At 41.6% G+C, this 23,658-nt stretch overlaps 3 protein-coding genes across 31 annotated transcripts in view; all 3 read right to left on the bottom strand.

Moving 5' to 3' along the window:
- Positions 1–8,442, bottom strand: part of scrib (scribbled planar cell polarity protein) — a 79,967-nt gene extending 71,525 nt beyond the window's left edge. For 19 of the 23 annotated variants that reach the window (XM_023950146.1, XM_023950145.1, XM_023950154.1 and 16 more), the window contains exon 1: positions 7,514–8,442. In XM_023950146.1, coding sequence (XP_023805914.1) covers positions 7,514–7,672 — 159 coding nt within the window. In that variant the 5' untranslated portion in view covers positions 7,673–8,442. The remainder of the gene's footprint in view (positions 1–7,513) is intronic. The other 4 variants (XM_023950165.1, XM_023950163.1, XM_023950164.1 and 1 more) reach the window with 2 other exon arrangements.
- Positions 8,443–9,403: 961 nt separating this feature from the next.
- Positions 9,404–16,096, bottom strand: puf60 (poly(U) binding splicing factor 60). Of its 6 annotated transcripts, XM_023950245.1 has the most exons (12): positions 16,001–16,096; positions 15,378–15,481; positions 15,106–15,201; positions 14,784–14,873; positions 14,244–14,294; positions 13,021–13,182; positions 12,855–12,947; positions 11,928–12,141; positions 11,620–11,852; positions 11,059–11,173; positions 10,187–10,434; positions 9,404–10,112 (listed from the first exon to the last, which is right to left on the bottom strand). In XM_023950245.1, exons 3-12 carry the CDS (start codon positions 15,181–15,183, stop codon positions 9,813–9,815), a joined length of 1,584 nt encoding a protein of 527 aa, XP_023806013.1. In that variant the 5' UTR covers positions 15,184–15,201; positions 15,378–15,481; positions 16,001–16,096; the 3' UTR covers positions 9,404–9,812. The 6 variants fall into 6 exon arrangements, with proteins under 6 accessions (XP_023806013.1, XP_023806016.1, XP_023806012.1 ...); XM_023950248.1 differs by lacking the exon at positions 14,244–14,294; XM_023950244.1 differs by lacking the exon at positions 15,378–15,481 and having other exon boundaries at positions 16,001–16,079.
- A 170-nt stretch (positions 16,097–16,266) lies between these two features.
- The window catches only part of nrbp2 (nuclear receptor binding protein 2), a 40,834-nt gene continuing 33,442 nt past the window's right edge, over positions 16,267–23,658 (bottom strand). Inside the window, exons 9-18 of one of the 2 annotated variants that reach the window (XM_011489046.3) lie at positions 23,173–23,228; positions 23,004–23,099; positions 22,639–22,771; positions 21,752–21,854; positions 21,614–21,664; positions 21,411–21,546; positions 21,135–21,209; positions 20,981–21,044; positions 20,574–20,629; positions 16,267–18,924 (exon numbers count right to left, since the gene is read on the bottom strand). In XM_011489046.3, coding sequence (XP_011487348.1) covers positions 18,838–18,924; positions 20,574–20,629; positions 20,981–21,044; positions 21,135–21,209; positions 21,411–21,546; positions 21,614–21,664; positions 21,752–21,854; positions 22,639–22,771; positions 23,004–23,099; positions 23,173–23,228 — 857 coding nt within the window. In that variant the 3' untranslated portion in view covers positions 16,267–18,837. The remainder of the gene's footprint in view (positions 18,925–20,573; positions 20,630–20,980; positions 21,045–21,134; positions 21,210–21,410; positions 21,547–21,613; positions 21,665–21,751; positions 21,855–22,638; positions 22,772–23,003; positions 23,100–23,172; positions 23,229–23,658) is intronic. The other variant, XM_004081154.4, reaches the window with a different exon arrangement.

Below are 23,658 nucleotides of genomic sequence, written 5' to 3'. Positions count from 1 at the left end.
TTTTTATGTCTATTTACCAGTTTTGGGTACTTAAGGCAGATTTTGTTGTTGAAGTTTTTAGGGGTTACTAAACAGAAATCCTATTATTGTGGTTTCATTGGAAGAAAATGACAGAGCTAAAATATTCTGTTGAAAGATCTTTGGAGTTTCAGGCTCAACATTGTATTTGTGTGCAAATGGGTGATCTGACACGTGGAGTTATAAAAGATTGACTAGATTTACATGTGATTTAGGGAGAGGCGACAGAAAAGTTTCACTCGTTTTTATTTCATTTTATTTATGCCATGAATGTAACTGTGTTTTATGATTGTTTTGTACCTGTAAGGAATAACCTTGGGTGTCCAGAAAGGCGCCGTATGAATACAATTTATTATTATTATTGCTGGTTTTCACAAAACTGCAATTTTATTCACCAGGAAAAGACTTAGGCAATAAATCACAATTTTTCAATAATTTTAGTAATTTTAACATGTTCTTGTAGCATTTTCTCATAATATAGGGCATAGATATAAAATAATTTAAGATTAAAAGAGTGTTTCAGAGTATTTCTTTATTCCAATCGGGATGGATGATGTTTGTGACGCAGCAGCTGCCCTGGACGGGCCACTGTCTTCCTTCTCCACTTGAAGACAAACAGATCCGTGCACGTCTTAGTTTTACTCGTCTGGGATCTGGATCTAAACTGTACGGCTGCATAGTTCCTATATTGCTCGCTGCTATGTTAATGTTAGTGGCTAATGAAAAGCTCATTTGATTGTAAACAAAGGCATGCTGGGATATCAACATGAGGCTACTTCTGTGCCAACAGTCCCACCCACAACCCAGAGGCAAATTTCTACTGAGCTCCTGCTATGCGGAACAAAATATGTCTTAAAAATGTTTGCTAAAAAACTGTATAATTCAATTTTACATTAAACATATATATATATATATATAAAATTGGAGTGGGACTTTAGGGAAAGATGCTCAAAATTTAGCTTCAGAACTTTTGCTAACACATTTATTTCATTGCCGTTATGTAACATGGGTAAAAACAAAAAAAGAGGAGTTTATTAGTCAACCATTTAGGCAGAAGCTGCAGTTGGAGCAGCAGCAACATAAAAGAATCCTCACATGAGCACACAGCACATAAAAACCAATTGCTTCCATTTTATTGAGTGATGAGGGGAGATAATAGCAAACTGAATCCATTTCCAGATCGATAGAGAACATACGCACACAAAACGCAAATTAACAGAAGTTTTGCAGCCGATGACCTCCTTTATGGTCAGATAACCAAAACCCCGAGCTCAGCACTGCTGAAGAGCGTCATTCACAACTGTATTTATTAATCATCTGGCAAATATTTCACATGTGAAGAAACATTTCTTGACAAATGCTGCTGTGTGCGAAGGATTTATGCATCGCCACACGGGCAGAGGTCAAACCTTCAGGCTCACATGCTTCACCTTTTTGTTTCAGCTGCATTTATAGCAGTTTTCAATGTTTGGGGTGCGCTACAAACATTTAGATTTTACCTCAAAAAAGGAGTTTTAAAAATCAGGACAACAAATCAAAACCAAAATATCTCTCATCCCGGCTTCTAAATCCCCACAAAGGTGCTGCCGCAGCATGACGGATTACACGGAAACAAGGTGATTTACATGACTGACCAGAATGCATCAGTGTGTTCATCGGAGTATGACAAAAATAGGAGGTGGAGGGAGAGGCAGACAAGGAAAAGAGAAAAAAACAGGCAGTTCTGTAGGGAGGAGCTCTCATGCACACAATAAGCTGATTTTAGTCAAATGTCCTCAAATGCAGCACCAAACCAAGTCCAGACTGGAGGTGGTCTCAGAAAAACATCCTGGTCTGAGATTATTCCTGCTTCCTGCTCCCAGAGACACTCCCAAACAAAGAGGAATCAACAAGAAAAAGGCGAACATCAATGCTCTGGAAATGTAGGTGCTGACAAGCCCCGCCCCACAGAAAATACACAAGATCCTTCAACCATAAAAGCCTGGTTAGAATAAACCTAAGGAAAAAAATTTAAATGGACAGAAAAAAAAAGAAATCAAGGAAAGGGAAGATGATCAAAGGACAACCATTTGGAAAAGTGGGGTGAAAATGTGAAGGCCATCAGGTTGCAGCGATAAAGCCTTTAATTATCACATGTGGCTCACTGATAAAGGGCAGCATTTGTTTGTGGTGGCTCTAAAAGCTGCTGTCCTGGATGACCTCTTCCTCCGCGGGGACAGCAGCGCCCTGACAGATTCAAAAGGCCATCCCAAGCATAGATCCTGAACTCCTTCACCATCAAAAGCTCCAGACACAGTTAGCTGTACCACAGAAATGTCACGGCTGAATTTAACCACGACAAGCCTCTAGTATTTAGCAGCAGCAGTTATGGACTGAGTTACAAAACAATAAAAACACAGATTTGTAAAAGATAACCACACTTGTAGATCTAAGAGGAACCTATCAAAAAAAGATAAATTTCTGCTGTAATTTTGGGAATTTACAAAAAAAAAAAAACACATGGTCTGAAGATTTAAATCCTAATATCTTGGTTTGTGGATTGGACATTGAAACCTTCAGATGTCATGAAATCAATACCATGATGAGCCAAGCATGAACGGTAGTTCAGCCTTCAGTGGTTGTCTGTCAGTCCACCAAGTGTAAATCATAAGTGCATCTGCTGTCCTGTTTATTATCATGATGCTAAAGAAAAGGTATTCCTGGTTGTGAAAAACGTTTCCCTTTCCGAAGGGTTTTCAACCCTTTAACAGGGCTTTAGCTTCAGGATTTACGTTCTTCGAATTACTTTTAGTTTTCAATAGTTTACGCAGTTAACATAATCCCAATGGGTTCTAGAGCCGAGAAAAACCTTACAGTCGTGACGTGTTTTCAACACCAACATAAACCAGCTGATCGGATCCATTGGAATCACATTAATTGCATAAATGTACACAGTAGTTCAAAAACCATGTGTTCTAAGGTGAAATCTCTATCGTGTCATTTTATACCAAAATTGGGGAACTAAAAACTTGTTGCTCAGTGCAGCCCTAATTACAAAGAGCTCTGATTACAAGTTAAAGAAATAAAAAAGTACAGCATTTTTCTGATATCTTGTCATAAGGAGTAAATGATGACAACAGCAGAAAGATGCAACCCTGTCCCAGTGCACCCACAAGCTCACCCCCTCTGCAAACAGCTGCAGCCACCAGCTCAGTCATCAATAATTCACCACAGCTTTGTCTATTTACCTTTCACGTCTGTGACTTGGGCCAGAGACCAAGAGGGACATCTCACCGGAGCATCCAGAACCCACAGGAGCAAAATTTTTTTTTTAAAGAGTTTCATGAACTTTTAAGGCGGATTTTCTCCCAAAGTGTATATTTAGTGTGAATATTTTGACTTTACTTCTGAAAGTTGGCCATATAATCACCAAAAATGATGGAATTACTATGAAAAAAGTGATCAATTGGATTCTAGAGGAACAATCAGCTTTTAAGTTACCAAAAAAAAAAACATTACACTATGTTTTGTACTGAGTCAGATATGACTTCAGAAAGAAACTGAATGATTACACTCATGAACATTTTCTGAAGACTCTTCAAAAAGGGCCAAAAACGTCCATAATTGCCATCTGTCCACCTGGCACCAGAGCTCCATATTGGATGGAGAAGCTCCGCCCTCTGACCACTTTCCTCGTATACAGGAAACAGACGTCCCACTACATCTCCAGAAGGGGGGGGGGACTTTTCCTCCTTACCCTTCATCGGGTCTAAATACCTCCTCTCTTCAGCCCACACAGATCTCCCATCAACACCTCCTCACCAGCAGCTCGGAGGCGGAGGCAGATAACCAGCTGGTCATCAGTTGGAACTGAGAAACCTGCTGAATGCGCTCTTGCATCCAACAGGAGCAAACTTCTCCCTCCTAATCTGGATCTCCTTCTCTTTTGGTTTCAGCTGATGGGAGGAGGAGCAACCTTCCCGTTTTTCCGTCCCGATGAACTCCCAACAAGCTAGCAAACACTGACGCGGAAATTCACACTTCAAATTCAAGTTCTATCTCAAATAAAAAAAAGAGAAATAAAGTCAGAGGAGCATGGAGAAAGATATGAGAGGAGATGAAGTTTATCTTCAGCATCAGCCAAGATCAGCAAGTCTCTGGGGACAGAGGAGAGCTCCGCGTTCGTCCTGAATTACAGCACCAAATGTCCTGTACTGAACACAAGCTTATAGCTGCAAGTCCAAGTTCATCTGAGGATAAGATAAACGGCAGAAGAGAGCTTCATCAGCAGGTTGGATTTTTATCAGGGACTTTAAATGTTAGAAAAAGAGGCAGCAGATCCATGAGGAAGTGTCCTTCACAGGGAACAAAAGCAGAGGTCCAAACTGTGTTTTTTAATGGGCGGGTGAAGCCTTATCTGCCCTGTAGTTACTCATCTATGGAGGAGCACAGCAAGGAGGCCCCAACAGCTGAGAACTGGTCTGATTACAGACCTCCTTCCTATTTCAACGTCATCCTCTTCATTCGGAAACCAACAGATTTTTTGTTGTTAGATAAAATCGTAAAGGATCTTCAAACTGTTGACTGTTTACAACTGAACAGCTATTAGGTAATGACCCTAAGAAAACGAGCACAAACCCGTTTTGCAAAGTTCCACGTAGACACGCCCTTCAGGGATTTGGTGCAGGTTCTGCAAGAGCAGAGCCCGTGTTTTAGAGCTTGAGCTGCACCTGCGGCCCACCTGACTCTCTCAAACAAAGGCCGCCTCCTCTGTGCTTCAGCTGTTGCAAAGGGACGAGTGTAAATGAAAAGGAATGATCGTTGGAGCGCGGCGGAGGCTGCAGCAGGAAACGCAGAGAGCTCTGACACTGGATATTGGCGATGGGGAGGGAGGGGATTCGGTGCTGAATGCACTTCTTTGTAACTTGTCATGGGACTTTAGAACAGCTAAAAAAGATCATTCCCTCCTGCTCAACATGATCTGGGAAGCAGAACTAGTTGGGAAAAGCACACTGAGTGAATTCACATCGGCTGTCAGAAGCTGGAAAAACAGGAAAATACATAAAGATTTGGTTTAGAACAACTTGAGGTGTGGCAGTTATATCTTTGATTTGTTCAGAGAATGGTACAAAAATATCTATTTGGGGGAGAAAGATTCAACAATTTCTATCCAGTGCTTCAAAATTGACCATGACTGATTTTTAACTTAAAATACAAACTGTCAAGAATGAAATATTGATTTCCCGCATTCAATAAATTCTAAGTATGCTGGATAGTTTTATACAGAGCCCGTGGCCTGACACTAAAAAACTAAAATATATCTCGTTCCCACAAATTGATATCTTGTTCCTACAAATGAATATCTCGTTCCCACAAGACAATATTTCGTTCCCTCGAAAATAATTAATTCGTGTGAACGAAATAATTTTTCACGTCATAAGTCATTCATAAACACGGATATGCTCTCCGTCTGGCCGCAAAAGCCGCTTTCAGCGGTAACTTCCGTGTCTCTGTGACCAACATTTGTTCAAGAAAGGAAAGGTGAAGGTATCTGTAAATCTATGACGTGAATAACAAGATAAATGATTAGCTAGTTAGCATGTAGCCTATTAGCCTTCGAATGTAAAGCGACTGCTGAAGAGCATGTTAATAAAAGACAAGTCCTGAATATTATTATTCCTATTCGACCCTAAACTACAATATCAGCTGGCTGTCTGTCTACCTACCGGCCAGCCGTAGTTTTAGAAGTTAACTGAAACATTAAAAGCTAAGGTGAATTGGATTTTATTCCTAAAAGCGCTTGATGTAAATCTGGAGGAGGAAATTCAATTCCCTATGGATTAAATGAATGGCAGAAATGTGACAAATGCATTAAAGGGCTTGTAATTGAATAAGCTGAAAGTGCTGTGCTTTCTGGCTTTTTCTTTGAACCATAAAATAATCGGAGTCAGCAGATGAGAACAATCTGGAGGTGGCGTTAAAACGGCTCGCCATTGTCCTGCTGACGCGGCCTCCATCGCTTAACAACGCATCCTCTAGCCCTGAATGCATGGAACACACCTGAAGATCGACGGCACAGAGACTTCACGACTCAGCTGTGTGGAAATACCACAACGACAGAGCCGTTAAGGCCGTTCAAGATTAGTTTTTGTGCAATCAGAAAGCAGCTGAGACGCAGCATTAACAGCTGAGGATTTATGCTCATGTGGGGAATTCCAGACCAGCTGTCAACCTAAAGGGTTGTCTGGACCAATTCCACACACATACGTCACACTTTGTGCTGTTGCTATTAATGTAGTACGATCACAGCCTGGATGAGGAGAAGAGTTAGATCTGAAGGTGGGTCCATCGCTTTTATTTTAAACAAAAGACCCATACCGGGAAATCTAAAGACTAAAGTCTGTAAACTTGAGAAACGACCAGGATGTCTAAATCTCCATCTGTCCACAGTGTTAAATCCCTGCCAGCACAATCTTGACCCTCAAAACTAACTAAAACCAGCTTGCCTCAATTGGTCAGCCCCACTGCTAAAAAGCTCCCTAAGCGGCGAAAGTCTTCGAGCCGATGAGTGGGGTTTTTGGTGAAACGGCGCCACGTTACTCACGCTCCTTCACAGGTAGGTGAGCGCCAAAGCGAGCGGGAAGTTTGACTGACAGGGGAGGGCCCGTCTGATGGGTAAATCCAGACTTATCCCTGACTGGAATACTTTGTGACAGGAGCAGCGGCGCAGGAGCGTTCAGGCGATTAGCCGTGAGCTCATAACGGTAATGCCATTCATGGTACAGTCAGCGCTCCTGCTCCAAACTCAAAGCGTGGGTCTGACCTCTCAGACCGCTTCCTCGCTGAAGCCCCACAGTCTCCGACCACCGAGAGCTTTTCTGGCATCCTGTCACTTCGCGTTTACGTCTGCTGGCTGAATCCTTCTCCAGATAAACAGATAAAGGCTGGTTAGTGTTGGGAGTCCCACGACACTTCCGTCTGTAGTGACCTCAGAACTGTCAAAACTCCAGATCTCAATCACTGTTTTCATGGAAGCCAACAATAACCTAAAATATTTTGTTCTGTAGAAGCGGAAAGCCACCAAAAGCGGTTCTCCTCCATCCAAAACAAACCCCAGAAAGTTTCTGTCATGGTTTGAATGGCGGGTGGGGACGGCTTTGCAGGTCATTCCATGCATGCCTTCCTACACTGCCTCCAGACTTTTTAACCGCTGTTGCTGCTGCCACAGGCGGCCTGTTGTGTCCCTGGATGCCATAGCGTTGCAATCCCTTTGTTGTTTTTTTTCAAGTAACAAACTCCTGAAGACACAAAGTTATAACAAGGTTGTGCACGAACCATGAAAACAAAACATCAGATTCTTTCTACAAGCCAACAGTCAGGACTTTTACTGTGGAAGGAGGGAGTCACCTGATAAGGTCAACAGGTAGGATGAGTGCTTACATCACCTGCAAAGTGACCCCTGCTCGGCAGGTGTGCAAAAACCACCAGGCATTTCCGCATCATGACCCGCTCCTACCTTTGGTAGATCTTTGAGTTGGTTGAAATCGAGCTGGAGCTCCTCCAAACTCCGGCTGTAGCGGAAGATTTCATCGGGGACCGTCTGCAGGTTGCAATGCCGCTTGTCAATCGACTCGACGTGGCGGTTGCAGCGCCACAGGGGGATACACTTCAGCATGTCCGGCAGCCGTGGGGGGTGGAGGGGGGGGGGGGGTCAGGTCGCCGGCGCTACTGAGATCCCCACATCGGAGGGTGACGCAGCGGGGAGGTCGCTGGGAGAAGACGGCGGCTAACTCCCGATCCGGAGGCCAAAAAATCCACTTAAAAATAATAATAATCCCTTCAACCAGCGGGTGATGCTCGGGCTCCCTCTCAGATGTGACCGTCAGAGCTGTCGTGTCATCCGGCTCCGAGGCACCAGCAGCGCCGAGAACTCCCACTCGACCCGACCGTTTCCTCACTTTCGAGCGCTCGCGGCTTCGGACGAGGACGTTAGCTTGATGCAGACAGCCTCGCGGCGCCAAAAAAACACCTTTTTTATGTCACGAGTGGAGACAAAAACATATAAATGTCCACAGTCACGCAGCGATCACGGCGCGGCTTACACGGAGCGAGTGAGCACAGATTAACCCAAGGGCGGCAGCGCGAGGATGTTCCAGTCCTCATCGGCGGTGTTGTTAGCATGCTAGTTACGTTTAGCCCGCATCTGCTAGCTGCGTCTCTGCGCCAAGATGCCGCTAACAAAAACCGCTACAAATGAAATATTCCACACACGGAGTGTTAAAGTCTAAAAGCACCATCCCAAAATATGCAAAAAACGTATTTTAAAACCGTTTTTTTGATTAAATCCGAAGCGGGTTGAGTGTCAGAGAAGAGCAGGGCGCTTCAGCGAAAGCCGCGCTTACCTCCCCTGTTGAGCCGAGGCTGGCCGGTTGTGGCGTGTTGGGGGCTGGGCTAAGCTGGAGGTGAACCAGACCTCCGCTGCTATCCGCCTCTGGAGCATAGCCGACATCATAGCGCCATCTTGCGGCGAGGACACTGCACCTAAAACCAACCTTAAGGAAAAAATAAAATTACATATATCTATATATATATTCCATATTATATATATTATATTTAATATTATAATGATATAATATTTTAATATTACAATATATTATAATATGTAATATATTATAATTTAATATAACATAATATTATATTTAATAAATTATAAAATATATTATATTTTATATGTGATTTAAATAAAAGTAAATATTTATTGACACCAAAATTTGTGACAAGTATTCTTTATGGACTGCATTATTATTTAGGGCAGAAGTGCTTCTCTTTGAGGGGAATTCAAGACTTATACCAAGAATATGAAGGTAACTTGATAATAAATAATCTATACACTATCGGTCCTATGTTTTGAAACATTTCTCCTTTAAAATAATAAGGAATGTCACATTCTTATATGGCAATGTATATATGTTACAACAGGAACAACACATAACATTTATGCACTTAAATACACAACTCAAAAATTTATTTGATCACAACTGAACCCTGTTCAGTATATAAATAATTTTGACTTTGGGGTTTCCTGTTCATATTCTGCACAAGTTTTTGTATATTATTCCATTCCATTCACTGAACACACTGTCAATTGGGGCCTTGAGCTTGATGCATCCATTCATCTTGGACTTTTAAAGACATGCCATAAAGTCAATTTAAGGCATTTTTCCGTTTTATATACATTTAAAGTCACTGTGTGATACTTTTTAATGACAGGTATACTTATTATTTAGCTGCAAATTTATTTGCTATATCTCATGTGTAATGGAAATTTTTTTTGGTTCTAAGTTTTTTCCCCTCCAGTTAATTATTGTTTCAATGAATGAAAAATGCAGAGAGCAAGTAGAACTTCTTTCACTTTCCAATGAATCACATCTTCCATTTATTTTTTTTCATCAAAAAGTCAACACTTTGTGGACCAAACAATACGCTTTAATTGTAGAAAGAAATTTGTTTGCATGTCCAGTAAGTTTCATAACAGAAAACAAAAGAACTAAAGCAACAACAAAACAACAAAAAAAAGACATTTTATAAGTTTGGTGTAAAAAAAAAAAAAAAAAATTTTGCACAAAAAGGTTTTTCATAGATCACAGAAAAAAAAAGACAATGAACGACTCCGTGTGGAGCTTTAACCAACAAGGGCATTTTTTTTGTTTGTTTTTACATTTTTTCTAAAAGAGAAAATAAAACCATAATTACAAGTGTTGGAGGAAATGAGCGGGCAAATGGATGGGGTTTGAGCTGTTAAAGCATTTCAAACATTACGCAGAGAGATCGCTGCTGTTAAAACGGTCTTGGTCATAGACTTCAGCGACGACCTTACGACCCCCAAACCAGCGGTCGTTGAGAGCCTGGATAGCTTTGTTCATCTCTGAGGCGGCGGAGAACTCCACGAAGATCTTGACGATGATATCGGCGTCCTCCTCCTCGCCTTGCTTCTCCTGGTAGATGATCACCCGGTTAACGGTGCCAAACTTCCCGCACTCCTCCGTCACTTCTCCTTCCAGGTCGTCGTCGATGTCTTCCGGACCGACCATGTTCCGGAGCACCATCACCGTGGACTGAGGAGGAGAGTTAAAGCCGTGAGTGAAAATGCTCTCGTCAAGAAAACGTTAGGAACACAATCGAGCGTCACCTCCGACTTTCTCAGCAGCTTCTGCATCACCATATGCCTGGCGCTGCTGCCCGAGATGCTCATGTGCTCTTGGTCGCTCAGCATCTCCTGCCCTGTGCCGTCCTGGAGGGCCTCCTCCTTCTCCTCTTTCTTCTCCTGCTGGCTGGAGCTGGCGGCTTGGTTAGAAAGGACCGGCGGCGATGCCAGAACGGGGTTCACCAAGCCAACTTGTGGTATCACCGGTATGGCAGGACGCACCGGCGTCACACCTTGTCATTGAAAACAAGACGGGATGTTAGCACACAAACACCCCTTTCAGCCCAAAAGGCAGAGCCGGCGTCTGGCTTGTGAGGTCTCTCTAAGCTTTGACTTTTGACCTATACAAACAGGAAGAAGATTAAAAAATAAAAAAACTTCTTAAAGTCCCACTCTGATCATCTTTGGATCTATTTTCAAAAGCATTCCCAGTGGTCTTTTCAGTATGATGAAGAAAAAACTTTGTCTTTTTCGAGGAGTTTCTGCAGAGAAGCAGTAATTGATTCAAAATTCACCTTAGTTGTGGGAGGGAGCAATGGCGCAGAGCAAGCCCGCCCCCTCTTCCCCTCCCTGTTGCTGAGAGCTTGTAGCTTGCCCTGCGTATTTCTATTTTCCAAGTCACAGATGAACTTATTCAAACGTTTATTCATCTGCTCCTGATTTATTTGAAGAAATGGCATTTTAAGCCTCATTTACCAAATACATGGCCTCCATCTTCAGAAAAACACCACAAGAACATGTTAAAAAAAACAGCAAATTTCATCGAAGTGGGTCTTTAAAGAGTAAAAAAAAGGAGAAAGAAAAGGGTAAATTAAAACTACAATAAGCAAAGACGCATTTCCCGTCGTCTCGTCTACCTGTAATGACTCCTGGAGCCTGGGCAGCCATGACAGCTTGAGGTATTCCTATTTGCTGACCGAGAAGTTGGGGCGCAGCCAACGCCCCCAAGACTGACGCACCAGCTACAGCCTCCTTAAGAGAGGGGGTGCCCAACACATTAGGTAAGGGAAACACACAGAACACAACAAAAGGCAGCACAGTCAACCATCACATAGCAGGACAAAGAGGGAACTCAACCTTGCTGTTCTGTGAGAATCAAGGTTACAGTGAGACAATCATTGACTTTGTCTATGACTAAAAGGAAACATACTTTACCACAAAACACTCGAACAGACTGGGGCTCTTAAGAGAAGCTAATTCTGTTAGCATTAAAAAAAAAAAAAAGATTCATCTCATGTGATTATTGTGTTTAAAAGTTCAGGGAAATTTGATCTAATAAAGAATGTTTGATTTTCTACATTACAATAAATGGCACTCCCAGGAAAACCTGTTTTTGCTTTTTCTTAAAGTGGCGTTCTCCCAGTCACGCGATCAATCTATGCTGGTGTCATATCTAGCTACATCTGGGTCATATTTACCTGGAAGGCCATTAAATCCCTTTGGAAGGGATTCATACTTGCCTGGGCCGTTATCTTAGCAGTGGCTGCCGCCGCAGCCACGGCTGCAGCAGGTGGAAGCCCACCTGGGGTTGTGGGAGTGAGTAGGGGCATAGGCGGAGTCACGGCTTTGCCAACACGCAGGTACTGACCCCCCAGGTCGAATAGATTCATTGAAGAAACGGCATCGACGGCCGATTGAGGCTTTTCGTACTCTGGGGGAATAGAGGAAGCTCGTTGGGAGCGCAACGTCGGCAGCACATGCAGAAGAAGAGCCAAGTCGGTCTTACCAATGAAACCGAAGCCTCTGTGTCGCCCTGAAGTAGGGTCTCTGGCTAACATACAAGACTTGATCCTTCCAAAGGCTTCAAAGACACTCTTGATGTCATCATCTGACAGATCAGGGTGAACGGACGCGACGTAGATTCGGTTATAGGCGCGCGCCTCTTCTGCGAGTTGGTCAATGATGGGTTGCGCTTGACCGATGTTACTTGGCCGCCCAACCTATAGCACAGAATACACCAGCAGGGCGACTAAATGAGGGTGTCTACGGACGTTATCGTGAACGCATCTCAATAAGCTCTATCCACTACCCAGTGTCACCTCCAGACACCAACTGAGCTCAGTCTAAGCTAGCTGACCCTCCATCCAGCAACCTGACCGCTCCAGGCCTAACTACATCCAGCTACCTTGATGAAAAACTAATAAAAAATAAAGGCTAAATGCTATGACACTAAAAACTAACTACACTCTGGAATATGCTTTAAAAAAATAAAAATAAAAATACATAAAAAACTAAAATAGGCGAGAACGGGACTGGGTTCTGTGCTACAGATGAGGCGGCCAAGTAACACCGACCAGGCGCAGCCCATCATTAGCACACTCTGGTGACAGTGCAGCACCGCTTGCTGCTGCTGCTGGGCATCCCGCTGGAAATCGCCGCTTACAAGCCGTGATGATGTCATGGAAGAAAAGCACACACACACAAACACACACACAGACACACAACTCATACAGCACGTACCTGCAAACCAGAACGACAGATTGATTTCAATATTTTTAAAACACATTTATTACAAAATATTAGTAAAAGTTCATATCGATTTGACTCCGAATCCCACCTTGTACATCAAACTACAGCAAATCTGACACGCGTTTGGAAGTATTTGTTGCTTTTTAAAAAAAACTTTAAACGCATGAGACAAACAAAACCTCACCTTTATGTTTCGCCCCCCCAACATGACTGAGTTCATCTGCTCCAGAGCCAGCTGAGCAGCTTCTGGCACGTCGTACTCGACAAAGGCAAACCCCTGTGAAGCCAGATGACTGTCAAAACCAGCCCAGCACGCAGGCGGTCTCAACATCCACCCCCACAAGTCCAACCTTGTGCTTCATGGTGACCGAATCCCAGGACATGTCGATGCTCTTGATCGGGCCGAAGGGGGCGAAGGCCTGCCGGATGGTGTCCTCTCCAAGCTCGTAGTAAATGGAGCCCACGTAAACCCGACACATGATTGCCAGTGCACGCTGCCTCTGAGCTGCCACCTGTCCATCAGGGAAAACAACACATAAGCATTAGAGTAAAAAAATAAATAAAAACAAGTAGACACACTCACACACACATACTAAAAATGCCCTTTTTTGTTTTTTTTACTGTACTCATTTTCCCCCAAAAAACTGTAAGAGGCCAATTCCAAGCTTCAAGGTCTGGACATGTGAATGGGGAGTTTATACTGTACTTTAACTGAAAAATACTACTATAAATGTGCAATAAGCTATGAAGTCTCAGGAAGTAACTACAATGTGGCCTCTGCTGTTACAACTGAACAGACATATGGAGGAAAACACACTGAAGTAAGTGACATGCACAGCCCTCACAAATATTTGGCTTCAGTAACTGACCTGTAATCCCAGGATGCAAGTAAGGTAACAAAAGTAATCGTGGAGTTCAAACAAAATCCATACAAAATCTTGATGACAGTATTTAAACTTTCTTCTTAAGGGGGCGGGGGTTTAGTCACCAAAAGTTCCTGCGTCTCTCAGACGCCTTAAATCTGCCTGAGCCTCATCGGTTTTTGCTTTACCTACAAAAGCTACATCGTCCTCATCTACAGCACAGTGAGAAGATGACTTCTTTGAAAGAAAAAGGGAAAAAAAAGGTTTTGAGATGGCAAATAAAAAAATAAAAGAAAAGATCCCTGTCCACTCTCATTTTGGTCCATAAAAGGGATTGCTATCCCTCTTTTGTCCCATGCCAGAACGAACAAGTAAATGCATATTTTTCCAAAGAGACCTGAGTTTCGTTCGATTTGCTGCCTTCCTGAGAAACCGGTAATAAAAACGTTTTCACCAAAAGACGCCGTATAGAAAAGCAAATAGTCCCCTGACAACTTAAGAAAGCAGAGACGTATTTCAGCGGTTCATCGGTGATTTAACCCAAGGATTTGCGTCGCTACAAGAGCATTCGTCGTGTTTTCTGATTAAATATGCATTCTTAAGTGAGGTAAAAAGGCAGGGATCGTTGCCAACGCAACCAGTAAAAGAAGGGTAACAGTCCTTTTCCATTGGGAATGCCACAGGAAAAAAAAACTTAATGATCTATTGACCGATTGTAAAGGTGAGAGAGGATCTCCAAAGCCCATTGTCACTGCTGCCATCTGAAAGACAGTAAAGATGAAAAAAGTGCTGAAAAGTAGGTTAGATATCCCTTAGCTTTGATTTTTTTTTTTATTGCTTTGATAGACGAAAGCGGTACAGCTAACACTGTATTCAGACCCTCCCTCTAAACAGCATACATTGTGAGGATTTACCTCCCGTCACTAAATTACAAATCACCAAAACAGCAATCTGCATTAACAATTCCCCTCTTAAAAGAGTAAAAGCATTCAACATGAAAACCAAAGCCTTCAGGATGATGATCTCCATCTGAAAAAGAGCAAAGGCACATGGTCTGGACATGTGATCTTTTCACAGGATGTGGGAGAAAAAGGCACCAACACCTACACGAGAACTAAACCAACTTCAGATAGTTGAAAGAGTTACTAATGCAAAGAAGGCAAAGATACTCTGTCTAAAATCAAGACAGTGACGACACCCTGAATTGCAAACTTGGTCTGGAGGAGCACCTAAAATTTTACACATCTCACCTGCAGGTTGGTGAGCTGCTGCTGCTGATGGGCTATGGTCTGCTTCACCAACACACTCTTAATGCTTTGTTCCATAGCATACTTCTTTGCCTGGAAAAGAAGATGCATCATAAAAAATATTATTTACCAAAAAGACAAAAACACTTCACTTCAAGTTAAAACCAAAAATCACCTGTACTTATAAGTGGCGGTTATCCAGCAATTGCATTACTATGTATACTGAATGCTTTGGGACAGACTTATTCATTCTACTCCTGAATAATTTCACTGAAACTAAACTTGATCCCTCTTTTTTGTGTATAGTTTTTTGTGACTTCTTTACCCTCTGCAGAGCCTCCTGCTGCTCTGGAGTGAGAGGCGGCAGGCCAAGCTTGGAGCCTGTGCCTTGTCCATTCTCCATCTTCAGAGCTTCACCTCCCTGCAATGCAGAAAAGCCAAATAGAACAATCTTGAAAATTTATATCTAAATCCCACAGTTTTAACTTTGATTACCAGACGCTTATTCCAAAAAAGCTAACATCGCGTTACACATTACATTTTCTAGTTAATAATAATTCCGTATTTAAAGCAGGCGGGACCAGATAAAGGTCTTACCTATTCAACACACTAATGGCTGGGTCCACCAGACTGAAGCAGGAAAACCCCCAAGAGGAGGAGGAACACTGACTGACCGGCCAGGTTTAGCAACTCAACAAATTCTAGGGAGAATGAAAAATGCCTTAAGGCTAAAAACCAATGGGCAGAGATAGCTAGCAATACGTATGCAGTAATGCACGGTTTATAAGTATTTATTTAGCTGCAGAGATGTGAACAAAATGACGGTTTCCTCTCCAACACGTTTAGCTAGCTGTACGGTCGGATAGCATGCTAGGAGTTAGCTAAAAAATAAAAGCGAATTTAAATAAATCACGGAGTCATCTAAACTCAGATTTAATTGGTAATCAAATCTAGAATCATTTTGAGTTTAATAAACAATAATTTGATTTCTAGAGTCTAATTTATTTCCCTACATGCATCACGTTACCTTTGTTGGTAGCTAAAAGCTAGCTAACATTAGCTCACGCGAGGCAATCATTACAATGAATAGTGCGGGAAATCTGTATTTTTACAGCGAACGCACGCAAATATATCTGCAAAATTATTATTGAGTAGAAATGCGCTTCTTTTAAGCGACAGCTAACGCAACAACGGCATGTTAGATAAAGAAGTTGAATTACCGCAGTCTCCGTGACCGCCATAAAGCACACCTTCGAGAAAGGGCCACTCACCAAAAACTCTCGCGATATTACATAATATTTATATTAGGTATCGCGAGAAGAGAAACGATCATGGTGGCGGTTTTATCCGTGACACTTTGCATATTTTATTATTTAAAAACCAACAACAAGTTACAAATATTCTTTACTAAATACTTATTTGTATTTGTTTTTCCCTAATTCGGGACGTGAATAAAAAGAAGACGCAAATATAAAGCTCACATTTCTTCTATTGGAAAGCCTTTTATCAATGAGTGTTTACAACAGGCATACAAAATCTGACCAGAAACCTTTAAAAGTCAGGAAAAGAAGACAAAAAACACAATATTAAGCAAAATAGATAATACGAGTCAGATTTTGAGCTTAAAGCAAAAATTCGAACAGATGCATGAAAGCCTGCTGTACTTTATTCTTCATAAATTACATAGTAAGGGCAAATAATTCAATGGTTTTGGTCTAATGTTTCGATTTACAAACCAGTAGAATTCTATGACTGTGAGCATCAACAGTTTCACCAATTATAGACAATATGGTAAAAATACATAACAAAGTTTGAGTTTTCAATTTACACAATTGGATTTTTTAACCCTGAAATGCTTGCAAACATATCTAATCTGTAATTATAACTCCAAATGATCAGATTTTTATTAAGGTAACGGTAAAAGCAAAGAACGCATCAACTAGGATAAGAAATTTATCGTATATTTAGGTTTAGACAATTCTTTTTATTCACATCTCAAATACAGTTAAACGGCAGCTTTCAGAGGATTGCAGAAAAATGTAGATCATGCTTTCTATGACAATGCAAACACTTTCCAGCCATAACCAGCATGTCACACATTCGATTTATCCTATTTTGTTTCCAGGTGCTACAATAGTTAACAAAGGTTTAAGAAGAAGACACCAAAAGGCAGGTTTTAAAGTTCAACACGGTCAAAAAGTAATACCCACATAAAATAAGACTGATATGCAATCATGTGTGCACAGTCTCAACATTCAATTTTCTGTTCCCATCTGGAACTCAACTGTTATTGACAAAGGCAAAATGCAGAGTTTGGATGGTTGCAAGTTATTAAGACATGCAGCTTACACGATCAAATGAGAGCAACAGTGGCACTGCATTGCATTGTAGGTTTGTCCAACATAAAATCCATCTGATAGCCACAAACTAATATATATACCACAATCCCAGTGTGTGGGAGAATTCAGAGCAGTCGCTTTTGAAGACACCGGTAAATAAGCTCAATAAAGCAGAATAGAGCAAAGACTGTAAGCAATGACTGTACAGCAGCTTTGTTGTGATGAAGCTGCAACTTTACATATCTAGAAAGCAAAAGAAGTAGAGCAAAATGAGCCGGAGAGGAAGCAAAAAGTGTGGAACATTGGTTACACAACCTTTAGTGTGTTTTCTTTTGACTGCTTTTAAGGCAAAATAACCCAAATCTAATTTTACCTGTTCAAAACCAACTTCTAAAAAGAAAATATTGAAAAAAAAAAATCAGAAAATCTTGTTTTTGCATTAGTGCTGGCTACAACACAGTTATAAATGACACTATGAAAAAAAAATCTAATTGAATTCTGGAAATTAAATGCTTATTTCAACTGCCTACATTCTTGTTATTGACGCTAATATTTTGATAAAAATAATAGAAAATGTAAATATCTTGGAGTAACTTTCGCCTGTTTTGCCTTTCAAATATCTCCCTCAATATTTACACTTTATTTAAAATAAATTAAGCTATTATATTTACCAACCATATGTCCCTGTCACTATTGATTGCAGCAGAGACCTGTTATCTATGCGTTCAATGTAGCTTTAACAAGCCTTCCAAATGTTCTCAAACAGAAAATAAGGAAATTGTAAGAATGTGGAAAGCTTTAAAAAATAAATCTATATATATAATTTAAATATTAAATGGGAAAGTTGGGCATGGTGCCTTAATTCTTATTGAAATATTTTGTCCAAAATGCACTGCCATTTCAGGCACTTTGCAAGTCTTTGGCTTTCAGAACGCGTTCACAAGGAAAACCCTTAAGAGCACTGCAGGATGGAAGCGAGGCATCGTCTCTTTGCTCACTGTTGCATTTAATCATGGGTTTTTAAGCTGCTCCAAGAAGGAACTTCTACCCAGGAATGTAGTGGAGATGAGGGTTGTTCTGCAGGTCAAAAACACAGAGGGACGGGGGGAAAAAAGGAAGAACCAAGCTTGTGCAATGCTTCTATTGTTCACAGTTACATATAAAAAAATAAATAAGTCCACTGAATGTGTTACAAGTGCATGAAGGACGGAATATTAAATTCCTAAAACGGCGATGAGCTGAACTGAAGGCTTGCAGGAAGTTTACACTTCAATGAAAAAGTAGGTGTTGGAGTGCAAACGAGGCTTGGAATAATATTAATAATAATAATTCAAGGTCCTTCTGAAAAAGAATAACTGAAACTGTAAGAAAAAACATGTGTTTTCATTAGTGGCGTTAATTAATTAATTAAAATCTAAAGATATATTAAGGCATGGTAGCCCTTTTAGGCAGACACTTGGTTGATCTTCCACTTCTGGGTGGGGTTGCTGGACTCAGCAATTGTGTCTCCAACGATGGCCGAGGTTGATTTCTCACTTCTCTTTCCGAGATAATTCACTGACTGAAGGCTCAGAATCTGTCATTGTTTGCCCCCTTTCACCCCCCAGCTGGGTGCTCCGCTCCATGCTCTGTGGCTGTGACCCCGTCCTTTCTCCACCCGTGTGGTCAACGCCCCCCGGACCTCCTGACTCGGCGAGCCGCTGCTCGGGAACCCCTCCTCATTGTGTGCTCCCAGTGGCGAGCGCCCGGACTCGGTGTCGGCTGATGGCGTCCTCCAGGAACCCCGCCACCTTCTCAACGTCCTCCTGCCCGACAGCACAAAGCACATGCTTGAAAACCCAAGCTTTAGGTTTTTACATACAACACTTTATTTTCTTTAAAGTCCCACTCTAATCATCTTTGATCTATTTTCAAAACGTTCCCAGTGGTCTTTTAATTATATTTATGCTGTGTTTAGCCAATATAAAACCAAACTAGTGTCGTTTTATAGGTCATAGTTTCTGCAGAATCGATCAGAAATTTCACTCAGAGTTGTGGGCAGGACTGTCGGTGAGGTTGGTAAGCCACCCTCACTTCCCATCATCCCTTTAGATTACAGCCCCTCACACTAGTCCAACAAAAATGGCGAGCAACATTGAAGCTCTCCATCTGTACAGTTTTGACCTAGATGTCAGCTCAGACACGGAATAAAAAGACGACTGGAAACATGTATCCTTTGTAGGTCCTATGAGCTTTTTCAAACAGTATTTATTCGCCGGCTTCTGACTCCTAACAATTTGAATAAAGACATACTCAGAAATGCAATTTTAAGCTTAGTTTTCTTTACATATATCATTAAAAAAATGCCACAAGAAAATGTTAAAAATACAAATTTCATCGGAGTGGGTCTTTAATCAAGTCACACAATTTTAGAGTTTTAGATTCTTGACATAGACAAAGGAAGGTGAAAATGAACGTCATTCTGGAGCAGCCATAACCTCAGGTGATCTACTGTTGGAACAAAACAAACACCAGGGCTTGGAATCCAATGCCAACTCCTTTGTTAACATTCATAACAAAGCTGCCACGTGCATTTAGGGTCCTTTAGACAGATAATATTGCAAATAAAATTTTTAAAATGGACTTAGTTAGACCCTAAAGCACACTGCAGTACTGTCGTACATCTCTGGTACGCATTTGACTTTTTTTTCCATTTAGATCACAACCAAAAAGTGAAAAAAAATTGAAAACAAAGCAATTAAAATCCCAACTGGCATAAAAATTCAATTTTTTTAATGACCTACTTCAATTAAAATGGCATATTTGGTGTTTTTAACATGTTCTTCTGGCATTTATCTGATAATGGAGGGCCAATATAAAGAAAATTAAGTCTAAAAGGCCTCATGATGTAGGTCTTTTAAACTGCATTTCTGAATATGTCTTTACTCAAATTCTTGGGAGCAGATGAAATTATCGTATTTGTGATGTAGAAAATAAGACGGGAGGGTCACAAGCTTCCTGCTCCTCTCCATTCTGATGCATCCACTTGCAGAAAAAATACATCCACATTCGTCTTTGTTTTCCTCGTGTGAGCTGGAATCTGGATCAAACATGTACGGCTGTATAGCGCTAATAACGCTCGCCATTTTTGTTACACGGGGAAGGGAGGCAGGGTTAATCCATGCCAATGGTCCCGCCCACAACTCGGAGGTGAATTTCTAACAAACTGCTGCTGCTCTGCAGAAACTATGACTTAGAAAATGACAGGTTTTCAGATTTTGCCTAAAAACGGCACGATCATAATTAAAAGACAACTGGGAACTGGGAATGATCTGAGTGGGACAATAAAAGGGTTTGTCTGTTTTTTTTGGCATTTCTTTATTAAATATGTTTTGAAGAGTCATTTTTTTTAATCATTTATTTTTTTAATAACATTTTTTAGGAATTTGGACATAAAAAGAGGAAATGAACATACCTCGTTTATGAAGGCGTAGTGAACAAGTTCACAGGCAAGGTCTTTCGGGGAATCAGCTGAAAGTTTCACATGAAATATGTCAGTTTGGAAAAAATATTGACCTAAAAACTTTTTTTTTAATGTTTTATCTTTTAAAAAACCTGAAAAAATTAAATAATTACAAAAAGCTTCAGCTTAGTTAAATACATTTACCAGATATATATTTATATTTTTATTGACTGTCTCACATAACATCCTCATGGTGTTAAAAAAGACAAAAAATCCTCAAATCTGCAGCAAAAAAATGACCTAAAATGAGCTGTATTGTAAAGTAGCATGATCATATCAACAAAGTTTTAACAATAAGTGTGTGGAAATCTGGATTATAGATTTATAGATAACAAGAAAAACTTTCATTTAAGACTCACTTGGAAGAATGTCACAACTAAGCTGTCTATGAAGTTTATCGTCCATCTTCAGAAATAAAGAGAGCTGGGGAGACATCATGGGATCAATATTTAAATCAGGTTTAAATCAAAGAAATGGCAGGGCTAAAGTGATTCAGCTGAAACGGGGAAGTACCTGCAGTACTGAGTGACTCACATGAGTTTTGGTCCCTTCTTCGTTGGACTCCAAGTTACAGTGCATCTGAACAACCTGCAGCAGCACAAACGGGGAGAGACAAATGTTTACATAACTAAAGGACGTGGATGCTTTTGCTCATAGCGAATTTCCTTTGTGCATCTAGTATATTGAATTTTTGCTAACATGTTTGCCAAATTTCACTTCAAACCCCCCAAAAAAATCTGGAATATTGAATTCCCGCAACACAATGTCAGAGCTGTCCAAAGGCCTAACCTTCCTTGTCTCGGTCTCTTGGGGTTCAGGGGTGGGCGTCTTCACCGTCTCCACCTGCTCCTGAGACAAGGAGAGCGCTCGGGGAACAGGGTGAGGTCGAGCACAAGCGAAGTTCATCAGCGGGTAAATGCCGTTCCTGCGGAGAGGACGGGACGTCACCACGGCTCAGACACAAAACAGATCACGACTGCATCTCCTCTTACTTGACGTCCTCCAGGAACTTGTCAAGCTCCAAAGGGGAGACGTGGGAATACCTGAAAGAGGAGCAGATGTGAGTGTTATGCGTGTCGTGTTTCATATTCACAAAGAGCTAAAAATACAAGGTGATGATTTGAAGTTACTTGAGCTGAACTCCCGGCCGATCGTCGTGTTTAATCTCCGCCATGACGGCGTTGGGGTCAAACGACTTTGTTTTCTCCTCCACACAGTTTTCTGGAAGCAAGTCTGCACCGGTAAAGGAGCACAGATGAGACACAATTAATACAGCTTTAGTCAGAACTGTCCTTACGGGTGGATCCGGACTGTCTTGCGGGCTAAATATGCGCAGACCGTTCTGTGGGCTCGTAGAGAAGAAACGCTCATGCAGGTTTTTTCTCCGGGCATGCTGTGAGCGACAGGTGAACACTTGCAGTCTGACTGTTAACAAGGAGGAATTTTTTTACATTCAGAGTGTGGTTTGTGTGCTCATCCTATAGGCATCCCTGCGCGTGCTCCATTTCTGTGCAGACACTACGAGCCTTTACTCGCACCTAGAGTGTGGGGTACGGTCATCGTGCGACCGCATCGCCCGGACGTCATAAGTCTCATTAGCCCCCTACGAGTACTTCACGATAAACTTACCGTACACAACAATGGTACATTCAATTGTTATGATGTTGGCCAGGATCAAACAGTCCGTGAATTAAAAAGGATGTCATCCATACCCCACTACCAAATCCGAGTCCCTGATTGGTCAAAGTTTAACTTTCAGCGTGCATTTGGTGCTGTACGTTTTTTACGTGGATCCCAAAAATGGTCGTAGAAACTTTCGTAGTCACACGAAAACGCGCAGCAGCCTGAAACGCACATCCACATGAACCTTTTCATTGGTCCCTTGAACCTGTGTTGGCACTGGCTGCGTAGCTTCAGGATTTAACCCGGAGGTGACATAACGGGGACGGGTGTTTCAGGACGGTTTGTCGGGAATTGAAGGATTTGGCGGCTCAGCAGGAGGAGGCGAGAAACTCACACTGGTTGTTGATGAGGCAGTGGGCGGCGAGCAGTTTGAGGGAGTGGACTTCAAACAGGACCCGGTGGAACAGAAGGTCGTGGGCGGTCGGACGGTGCTTGGGATCCTGACGTAAACAAGACTGCGTGAACTCCTGTTGACAGAAAAGAGACATTCATGATTTAAGGAGCATCAGTGGAAACCTGGGTGTCTTGTTTTTTAACTGAGTTTTACAAAGATGCACATTCAGGATCTGGACAAACTCCCCGCGCGCTTTTGGAAACAGTCCTAGAGTGTGTAGGTGGGTGCAAACACAGTATTTTAGGACGGATTGTCCTTTTCTTTCTCTGCTGCAAAGCAAATTTGGGATATGAACCCTGACTCACCCTCATGAGAGGGTCTTCCAGAGATTGGCCTGCATTCACTATGGCCTCCTTAGACACAGCAGCATCTCCATTGGCCTGAATCTCCAGAACTGCCATCTAGGAGTTGCAGATCGGTTACAACACAGCCGCACACAGACAAATGGAAAGCTCTCCAATCTGCTTCTCTCACCTCTAGAGCACAGATTCCGAAGGAGAAAATGTCTATGGAGTAATCATCTTCACTCGCTGGAGATGAGACAGGAGACAGGAAATGAGGGGAAATGAGGCGCAATCACAGAGAATCTGCTCCAAATATGGAAATACAGCTCAGGGGTTAAAACACTTCAAATGTTCTGTGATAAAAGGAGCAAAAACATCCATCCATTTTCTTAACACGGCTTATCCCTTTCAGAGATACAGGGTTGCCATGGCAGCAACACAGCTCTAATTTGTACTTATAGCCTATTCAAGAAAATATTTCAATGGGATTTGGTTCGTTTGGTGTCTCGACAATTTTTTGTTTTTGTTTGTAGAGTAGAGTATTAGAGCCTCCATAAAAATAAAAAAATTAAGAATTTATGAGAGTAGAGTCATAAAATTATGAGAAAAAGGTTGTAATTTTACGAGAACAAAGTAAACATTTACGGGAGTAAACTTATAGATATACGATTTTTAA

Source organism: Oryzias latipes, chromosome 20 (genome assembly GCF_002234675.1).
Source record: "Oryzias latipes chromosome 20, ASM223467v1".
In the NCBI taxonomy this organism is placed as follows: domain Eukaryota; kingdom Metazoa; phylum Chordata; class Actinopteri; order Beloniformes; family Adrianichthyidae; genus Oryzias; species Oryzias latipes.
The sequence above is the reverse complement of the archived record's forward strand: the minus strand, read 5'-3'. Positions and strand labels throughout refer to the sequence as shown.

What these genes read in the sequence shown, in the direction of transcription:
- puf60 (XM_023950244.1), bottom strand. Translation starts at nt 16,021, where the DNA reads ATGGCGGTCACGGAGACTGCG. An exon ending in TGGCGGTCACGGAGACTGCG is followed by an intron (nt 15,202 to 16,000) that starts GTAATTCAACTT and finishes TCTGCATTGCAG; the next exon opens with GGAGGTGAAGCTCTGAAGAT. An exon ending in GGCTCCAGGAGTCATTACAG is followed by an intron (nt 10,435 to 11,058) that starts GTAGACGAGACG and finishes TTCAATGACAAG; the next exon opens with GTGTGACGCCGGTGCGTCCT.